The following is a 10,116-nucleotide window of genomic DNA, read 5'->3' as shown; positions in this document are numbered from 1 at the left end:
ACCGCAGAGTCACCACCACTGGTTTATGCAATAAGGGCGGAAATATTTAATGTGGTCTTAGCGTTATATTAGAGAAAAAGGACTTTCTACGAAGGACAGTGCAGAAAACAATGTACCCAGTCAAAACCTGACTTGTTTATAGTAAACAAACTAGTAACTAGTTCATAAGCCTTAAATAAAAAACATCTATTGCATCATGTTTATAAAACTGAATGTGTAACTTTTTGTGGTGTATTTCACATTTCCCAGCAGCATGTTGCAGACAGTTGGAGAGTGGCTGTGGTGGGAGCGTCTGTGGCTTCCGGGGAACGTCTCCTGGTCTGACCTGGAGGACGATGAAGGTCGTGTCTACGCTAAAGCCTCTCACCTTTACGCTGCTCTGCCCTGCGCCTTCGGCCTGCTGCTGGTCAGATACTTGTTTGAAAGGTGGGAATATACTGTGCAGTAAAGTTAGAAAACATGCCTGTGTCTGAGTGTAGTAATGCAATCGTCTGGTTTCACAAGACTAGGATAATTTATGTTGCACAAGCTGTTTTGTAGCAATGTTAAGAAAACTCCAAACGAACCAGGCCACTTGTGTTTAGACGGAAGAAACAAAGTTTTGCATTGCCAGATGAGACGCAGCTTGATACACTGACACACGTTTACTGTCACGTTGCTCGTGTGTTGTTGCAGGTACCTGGCTTCACCACTTGCAGATGTTTGGGGAATCAGGAACAGGGTGCGTCTGACAGCAGAACCAAACCACATCCTAGAAAAGTACTTCTGCAGCCAAGCAAGGGTTCCATCACAGGTATGTTAAAGGGGTTTCCGTTTCTCACTGTGCTTTATTAGGAACACCTGCACACCTGCTTATTCGTACAATCAGCCAAACATGTGACAGTGCATAAAGTCCTGCAGATAGATGTCAGCAGCTTCAGTTAATGTTCACGTCAAACATCAGAGCTGGGAAAATAATGTGATCGCAGTGATTTTGGTTGGTGCCAGACAGGCTGGTTTGAATATTTCTGAAACTGCTAATCTGCTGGGAGTTTCACACAAACAAAAAACAAAGAACATCCAGTGAACAGAAGTTATGTGGATGGAAACACCTCGTTGATGAGAGAGGTCATGGGAGAATTGCCAGAAGTGGCCAGAATTGGCCTGGATGAGAGGTAACCAGGGGGAGGGGAGCAGAGATGGACATCACATCAAAGCTATATGTGAAGAAGGAGCTCCCACTCTAGTCCTGAAGAAACTGTAACCCGGTCTGATGGATCTGCTGAGGCAGCTAGCCGAAGGATCAGAATTTGACATCAACTGCATGAATGTCAACCTGCCTTGTGTCCACTGCCAGAACCTACCATCTTCTTATGGCTACTCCAAGCCCCCACAACCCCAACCCTTTTTTTTATTACATGGGAATAAGTTCAGTAAACTTCAGTGATCCTATACCCAGTCTCCAAATCTGAGTCCAGAGGGACACCTTTGGGATGTGGTTGAAGAGGATATTTGCAATAAAAAAAAGTGTAATCTGCAGAAATGATGTGAAACAAAACTCAAATATTTCCAACATCCAGTGGAGACCATATTAGTTGATGCTGTTTTGAAAGCAGTAGGAGGCCCAACTCTGTATTAGTATGGTGTTGCTTAATAATGTGCTTGGTGAGTGTATACTACCGTATTAGGCATCATATCCATGCAACGTCATTTATTGCTACTCTATCATTATCACATTATGGCACCACACCTATTTTCAGATCTGCCCTTCATTTTGATCTTAACTGCAAACCCATAATGTTTTATAGCTGTATGATGGTAATTTACCAACCAAAGTAAACGTCCATATATTCCCACATAGAACCTTCAGTATTCAGAGAAATGAAATAGCTTATATTATACAATAAACAATATTATTGCCATTGGTTTTGAAGTTGGTGCATGTTTAATATAAGTGAAATAACCCTTTACAATCTATTTGTCATTTTGGTCTTTTCAGATAAACTGGGTCACTGCACCTTCAACAGTTAGTTTATCTTATTACAAAGATCTTACCCCTCTGTTGCACAGATGATTTGGTTTTATTTTTGTTTGTCAGTTTTTGCTCATCAGAGAATAAACAGAGGGTGGACAGGGTGTAACAGTCTGCTCTTCTCCCTCGTGTCTCAGGCCGATGTGAGGTCTCTGTGTAAAAAGACGAGTTGGCCAGAGAGAACAGTTCAAGTCTGGTTCAGGAGGAGGAGGAACCAGGAGCGACCAGAGCTTCGGAAGAGGTTCTGTGAGGCCAGGTGTGTGTACATTTATGTGTGTGTGTGTGTGTGTGTGTGTGTGTGTGTGTGTGTGTGTGTGTGCGTGCGTGTGTGTGTGTGTGTGTGTGTGTGTGTGTGTGACACGATGTGAGACTGTGCTCAAATATCTAACATTATTGTTCTCGTCTGCCAACAGTTGGAGATGTGTGTTTTATTTTTTTGCTTTTTTCGGTGGAGTCCTAGCTCTCCATGATGTAAGTCATTGTTTTTATCACAGGAACTATTTTTATTACAGTCTGTAACTCATATTTCATATGTTTTTTTTATCCCCTCCATGGATTGTTTGATTTGCTTCTATGTGACATTTCTATTCCCTTATCTTGGTGTTTCCTCAAGTTTTCTCCCTTTGTCTAAGTGAAACTCCTCGTCTTCATCTGTCTATCTCATGTTCTTCTGTGCTTCAGGGTTTTTCTTGACATGGCAGACAAACATGCATGAGCTCATTGGCCAACATTTACCTTTTGATACTGTTTTCAATGCTATTCTCCATTACCCAACTCAAAGTCATCTCCTTCTCTGTTTTTGCTGGCTGCAGAAACCTTGGCTTTATAACCTGAGGGAGGTTTGGGAAGGCTTCCCTAAACAGGTAAGTGTTTTGCTGTTTATTTATCAGGACATCATGTACAATATTACAGTATTAAGTGTGATAACATCCATAATGTATGTGTTGTGTCAATGCAGTCCATGCTGACATCTCAGTACTTGTATTACCTGTTTGAAATGGGCTTCTACCTTTCCCTGCTCCTTCGCCTCTCATTTGATGTGAAACGAAAAGTAAGTGTACACATATATGCAGATTTTTACATTAATGAATGCACTAATATCATTATTGTTTATTGTATTTTACTTCTGAATGTTATTTTTCATTTTCAAAGTATGAATGATCTTTATTTGAAATGTATTTAAAATCCTGGTGCCATAGTGTTTACCTGTCATGTGCTTGTGTGTAGGACTTCAAAGAGCAGGTGATTCATCATATAGCCACATTGACTCTTCTCAGTTTCTCCTGGATTTCAAACTACATCCGTATTGGAACGATTGTGATGGCAGTTCATGACTCTGCTGACATACTGCTGGAGGTCAGTGCCATTCTGACATCCGTGCATGTGCATGCTAATCTATGGGATATCTGTAGTTGTCTTCCTGCAGGCTGGTGTGGTCACACAAGTGGCAATTATGTATCGTCACTGTTCTAATGCAAACGCTACACATAGCAAAGCTGTGTTCTAACAAACTTTCAATTATTTAATGGCTTATTCAATATAAAAAAAAAACAGAGTGGACACGCACATCACACCAGTGAGGGCAGGTGCAGAGTACAAACAATGAGCAAAATAGAAAAAACACGAGTACTCGCAACTCTGCAGGACTCAGCATGTCAATTTATTGTAGTGATGTACGTTTCGAGCAGTGTAGGTGTGCTCTTCCTCGGAAGATAAATTGACATGCTGAGTCCTGCAGAGTTGCAAGTAGGGGAGACCGGGGACAGTTGCAACACTTTTTGCATTTGGCTCTCTTACTCAGAGACCAAATTTGTATATGTGGCAAGGTGAAGAGGGCCCGGGCGGGGATTGAACCCACACCAGAGTCACGCGTGCTTGCCAGTCACCCAAAGGGACATCCCCTTGGCCAGGTAGCCAGGGCACATGATCAATTGGAGGCATAGTGACAGGACCACCACTGTCACATATACAATAAACTTACATTTGTCTGTTAATAGTCAACACAATTAATAGATGATTACAGAATCCACATTCTTCACAATTTGCATTTGAGTGTAAGAAATGACATGTTGCAACCATCCCCTGTTGCTACTGTCCCCGGTTTCCCCTACTCTTGTTTTTTTTCTATTTTATTCAATACAAAAAACAAGCTTCACGAGCGTGACCAATGTCTGAGTAAATAGTTAAGGGTTCAAATGAAACAGATATGTAGCATTAGCTTTCTACCCCTCCCTCTACATGAACTCGGAGCTCAGACTCAACTTCAACAGCAGTAAACGTGAGGGTGTTTCCTTGCCCACATCCTTTACATTTCATGACATGCACATAAGAAACACAACTCAAATTCGTGGGTAGAAATTGATATCTTATTTTTAAAAGAGGGGAAGTAGAGGGTTACTGGTGTGAATAAGATGCGATGACAACACCACAATTAATACTGGATGTTTTTTGAGTGCATTTTGAGTGCCCTAGATGGCGCTCTCTGCAAAACTTAATATATATTTATGTAGGCTATATGTATATGTAGCCTATATGTATCTATTCTAATACAATGTGTGCATTGCATTAGAGCACTACAATGGACATACTGTATCAGAATTGCATTAGTTCGGGTGTCGTGGGTAGAGCAGGTGCCCCATATGCAGAGGCTATTAGTTCTCGCTACAGCTGGTCCCAGATCGAATCCCGACCATGGTGGCCCTTTGCTGTATGTCATCCCCCTCTCTCTGCCTCCCCATTTCCTGTCTTTCTCTATACTATACTATCAATTAAAGGCAAAAGCCCCAAAAATATACTACAAAAGAATTGCATTAGCCTAGTTTAATTGGTTTTCCATTAGTTCTCTATCAGTGTACTAAAATAAGCATATTGCATTATATAAGCCATTGATCTCTCCATCCATTTATTTATCCATGAGTGGCTACCTGATTCTCCATGTTTTTGTCTCACAGGGTGCAAAGGTGTTCAACTACGCCAAGTGGCAAAAGACCGCAAACGGCATTTTTGTGGTGTTTACACTTCTCTTCATGCTGACAAGGCTTGTCATTTTTCCTTTCTGGTAGGTGTGTGAAACAAAAGATGCAGCATGATGCAGATGATCTTGAAGTCATGATTGAAAATATTATGTGTGCATATTTCCTGCAGGGTGATTCACTGCACCTGGGTGTACCCACCGGAGAAGTTTCCTCCCTTCTTTGGCTACTACTTCTTCAATGTCATGCTGTTAGTTCTCCAGATGCTGCACCTCTACTGGGCTGCTCTTATCTCACGCATGTTTTACAAGTGTATCTTTACCAAGGTCTGTTTCTGTTTGGATGAACTGTATCAAGCTATGTCATATCTGCATTGTTGTGTAGCTCATCTTTGACTCACCCTCTTTTCCCACTTCTTCTCTGTGGCTCATCTTTATTCTGCAGCTGGAGGGCGATGACAGAAGTGATGAAGAGGAGGAAGACAGTGAGTCACCGAAGGAAAACCACAAACGCAGTCACATGAATGGCTCTGGGGGCAGAGGCCGAGCCAATGGCCACTGACACAGACAGACAGAAACAGAGAAAATGGGACACAGACAGACTACTGGATCGCAACTGTTTGACACATGGGCAGAGAATTTTGTATTTATAGGTTCTGTGAAGGATTACTAAACTGACTGAAAGATAGGCTACATGGTTTCTGAAATTCATTGAATTCAGATCTTTTAATCTTTTTGTTCTACATATAATAAAAAAAAAGTGTTGCTCTTGTGTTTTTGCTGTTGAAGGTGAATGACAATAGGAAAAATGATGTGATTCATGTGTGGGTACGTTCAAGACTGTTCAAAGGTCACATTCCTTTGTCTCTTGCTGATAACGAGAAGCTGTGGTGATAACAAAGTAGACCTACATTTACTCAGGCACAGTCTTTCTGCTTCACTTGATTATTTCCAGTTTAATTGTAGCTTATAGGCTACTACATTTCAGTAGGAAATATTCATAATACATCCATGGAAATATTACACGCACACTCACAGTAGGCTTGCTCAAAGCTCAGATAATACAGCATGGTGCATAATTATAGAATAGATGAAAGGCCCTGCCCGCCAACACAGGTGTTTTTCATTTTATGGCTTATTAGTCCTAGACAGGTAGGCTGGACTAAACCTTGCTGGGATTTGCATAATATAAGGTCAGGCAGCCTACAATAAAAGATCATGTGCACATACTATGCTTGAGATTGAAAAAAAAAACTGAAAAGGGTCATGATCTCAAGTAAAGTAGGCCTACAATTTGAGCAAACTAATGTTCTCCTACTGTGGTACATGGATGTATTATATTATCCTATAATAGATCCCTGCCGTGGTATTATGAAGCTCAAGCACAGTGACTCTACCGGCACTCTCGCGAGAATCGACGAGAACTGACAGCAAATGAAACGGGTTGTTTTTGTTGCCACCAGTTACCTTGGAAACGGCTGCCAAGGCAACTGGAGTCTCTAAAGCCTCACTGGAGAACTTCACATTTCACAAATAGTCACAATGGCTCATATGGGAAGGTATCGGCCAAAGGCTAAAATTGGAAACTGGTATGAAGACATGTGCCGAGCGGAGGTTTGTTTTAATGACAAAGTGGTGACAACTTTTAGTTAGCTACAAGCTAAATGTGTTGAAAGGAGCTGGTAACGTTAGTCGATGGCGTTGGCTCATCCTGTTGACAGTAACTTAACGTAACTTAACGCGGTCTAAACATGAACGACTTTTTAAATGTTTACATGCAGTTAACGTCAGACTAACAACGCATAATTATCTGGCCACCCAGGTTTAGTAGGTTTACACAACTCTGGGACGCATCAGTAGTGAAGTATTCATGATAGAAGTTAATTTTACTTAATCAAAAGGAGCAGTAAGTTACAACCGTGTAGAAATACTTTGGTAAGTAAAAGTGTTGCATCCATAATTTTACGGCATCAAATTGTGCAAGCAAACAAAGATGAAAAAGGAGCATCATGATACTTACAATATAATGTAGAGTATAATAGTAAGAGAGATTTGTTGGTTTGAACTGTTAAGTCTCCAAGGTTTGAACAAAGTTCAATTGCATGTTGTTTTAGCTTTTATTGTTAACCAGTAGCGATCTTGTTGGTAGACATTAAAATTACACTTTGTGTACTGGTATGTTAATTGTTTTTTTCCAGGATTCCAAGAATGAGTTTTTGGAGAAGATGAAAAGGGGTGAGCTTGCTGCTCAAAGATTAGACTTCCTCAAACAGAACATTTTGGGACCGGTAAATTGCATTAAACCATTAACATCAACAGTTATACACAATAATAATGAGGTAGGTAATACAATGATGATGTTTGTCCGTGTGTGTAGGTGAATCTCTCCGTGACAAATGATGGAAGACTGCACATTGGGGATGTAGTGATGTTGCTGAACATAGGAAGAGAAAACAGGGAGTGCACCACATTAAGCATTAATGCAGACATCAACAGTGTGGTACAGATGCCTTCACCCGGCATCCAGGCCCCATGTGAGATCAGTGCAGGAAGAGGTATTCATCCCTGTGCACGCACTGCCTTCATAATTACCAGGTACACAAGGAAACACACTTAAAACTACACAAACAGACACCTCTACACACATGGTAGCCTAATACTCACAGATGTGAAATTTGCAATGCTGCTTGTGTGACTACAGTGTAGACGGCAGTCCGGAAGGATCGACTCTGGTTTTTGGGCAGAGTTTTTCCCTGAAAACAACAAGTGGCTTTGCCAGGGGAGTAAGTGAACTTACACGCACAAACATACCCACGCAAACAAACACAAACTTCCTAAGACCAAATTCTCAAACAGCCTTTTAAAGTTGTGGAGTCACACATAGCACTTTACACAAAGACTGATCTCTATTTTAAAGAGACTCTCCGATTTAACAACTGGAAATCAGTTTGTATGTCACGAGGAGTACCATGTGGCTCGTAAAAACAGTTGTGTAATATCCTCTGTGGCTCAGAGGGGATCTTTTTAAAGAAAATAGGCTTGATGATGGGTTATTATGGAGCCAGGTTAACTCAGTTGGGTTTGGAGACTGTTACACATGTGAGGCTTAGAGTTTGAAAGAAGAGGGTGTTTACCAGAGACAGATGCCACAGAGCTGCAAAATGGGAAGTCAGGTTATCTCCATCTGTGCTGCTTCAATTTTGACTTTTCAATATTTCATTTTTTTTTTGAGTCCCTCTCCTTTATGGGACTGCAACATCAACATCAACACAACGTATTAAGAAATTCAGTGGTTGAATTCTGAGAATATCATGTTTTTATTAAATGGCTAATGTATTACATCCATAAATGATTCTGAAGAAGCACATAAATTACATATCTTGTCTCAGTATCTGTGTTCAATGATTTACTTTTCCTGTGTTCCCTCAGCTTTACTTGACAAGTGACCTGCAAAGCTTTCTAAAGGTAAAAGACCACAGAATATATTATACTGAGCAACCAACTCTGATTAGATGTTTAACAAAGTCCAAATGCAGAGATCTTCCATGCATACGTAAAGATGAATAGCAAATGAAGCAGGTGTGTTTGTCATTTTCTCTAGATTGTCCACTTTTGTTAATCTCATATTATTTTGACTTCATTTGAAGTGTGCAAAGAAGTCCCGTCTGCAAGAGGTCAACTTGCTGGAAGACTGCTCCCTTCTGTCATGTTGGAAGATAGTGCACCTTGACCCCCAGGAGAGGCTTGAATATGAAGGTCAACCTGTTCCTGTAAGTAGTTAGTGGAAATGTCATGGCTGACTAATCATTTTACAACATCAGTGTTTACTCTTCTTTAAATTTAAAACCAGCACAGAATGCTTTGTGTTTCTTTTGCTTTCCATTACCTCTGTTGCCGTGAGAATTTCTAACCAAACATCAACAGTATTTTCTTTTTTTCTCTTTATAACAGGCTAATGAGAAAGTGCTGATCATACACTGCAAAACAAACCAGGCCCTTGCTGTTCTGGGTGATCAAGTCATTTGGTAAGTGTTGAATACAACACATACATAGGTTTTTGATTTGTGCCATGTCTGATGACAACTTGTTCGTTTGAAATTTGTTGCAAATAATAGCAAAGTATTTGATATATAAAGGGTGAGATCCTGTTACTGTAACCACCATGACATGGATCATGGTGAAACGATGTCTTATCACACAAAGGGCGATATCTTCAAATCAGGTCACGGTGACCGACTCTACTCCACATCATCTCCAGGGCAACTAGGCCATGCAGTTGTGCAAGAATCAGACATAACCCAGTCATTCTAACGTATCTTAATAGAAATAAACAGTTTCCTCTCAAAGTGTCACAGAAATACAACTCACAGTTAAACTGCTAATTTAGATGCAGTGAGCGACAAAAACAAGGGCCTCCAACATGGCAGCCTCAAGTAATGTTACAGCACATGCATGCCCTCTGTCGTTCTGTTTTTAATAGTTGTGTCTCTGCAGGACGGCATATGGCAAAGAGCATGAGGTGACGGCTCACACCTTCTTGGACTCCCACAAAGCTGAACAGGACAAAAACCACTGGATATTGTGCACCGCCGACCCCGCAGGAGATGAGCTTGTACTTTTCAGAAACCCAGAGACAGTGGTGAACGAGGGGCCCACACAGCCAACCCCAGACGAAGTCTAACACAATCCGCTCTCATATTGAAACTTAAAGAGGCACAGACACACACAACATCAACAACACCCACACCTCTCAAAATGAAGATATTTTTTCCCCCTTTTTGGATCACTGGTTTTGTTTTTTCTTGTGCAAGGAGATTCCACGCAGTTCTCCTGCTTGAATGTCATATGATACACATGCCAACTGAGCCACCAGGAGGCTATGTAGAAAGAAGCACTTGATATGTTTCTTCTAACACTCCCTGTGTTCTAGTTAGGCAATAGCATAACAGCAAACTAAATGTGATACTGGACACTAGTGTGACTTGGCCAGTCTTCCAAACATTTTGAAATTCCCTTGTTATCTTTTTTTTTTTTTTAGGGGATATTCATGAGATATGGATGGGATGATTTTTATTAGTGTGGTGGTAACGACATCTAAAAAGGTGGTATTGGTTTTAATTCTTGCTTCTTTATA

At 40.8% G+C, this 10,116-nt stretch overlaps 2 protein-coding genes across 2 annotated transcripts; both read left to right on the top strand.

Annotated features, from left to right (window-relative positions):
* Positions 1-253: 253 nt before the first annotated feature.
* Positions 254-5,615, top strand: cers3b (ceramide synthase 3b; the record flags this gene model as incomplete). Its single annotated transcript, XM_083973129.1, has 10 exons — positions 254-426; positions 676-793; positions 2,149-2,267; positions 2,425-2,482; positions 2,824-2,874; positions 2,970-3,062; positions 3,239-3,367; positions 4,963-5,069; positions 5,156-5,309; positions 5,428-5,615. The coding sequence occupies 10 exons, from the start codon at positions 254-256 to the stop codon at positions 5,542-5,544; spliced, it is 1,119 nt and encodes a 372-aa protein (XP_083829255.1). The 3' UTR covers positions 5,545-5,615.
* Positions 5,616-6,524: 909 nt separating this feature from the next.
* On the top strand, positions 6,525-9,663 carry cfap161 (cilia and flagella associated protein 161; the record flags this gene model as incomplete). Its single annotated transcript, XM_083973530.1, has 8 exons — positions 6,525-6,596; positions 7,181-7,270; positions 7,360-7,577; positions 7,684-7,765; positions 8,412-8,447; positions 8,630-8,752; positions 8,934-9,007; positions 9,477-9,663. The coding sequence occupies 8 exons, from the start codon at positions 6,525-6,527 to the stop codon at positions 9,661-9,663; spliced, it is 882 nt and encodes a 293-aa protein (XP_083829656.1).
* Between the last annotated feature and the right edge of the window lie 453 nt (positions 9,664-10,116).

The sequence above is a fragment of the Trachurus trachurus genome (genome assembly GCF_905171665.1).
Source record: "Trachurus trachurus genome assembly, chromosome: 6".
NCBI classification, from domain to species: Eukaryota; Metazoa; Chordata; class Actinopteri; order Carangiformes; family Carangidae; genus Trachurus; species Trachurus trachurus.
Note: the sequence above shows the minus strand (reverse complement) of the source record. Positions and strands in the feature narration are given on the sequence as shown.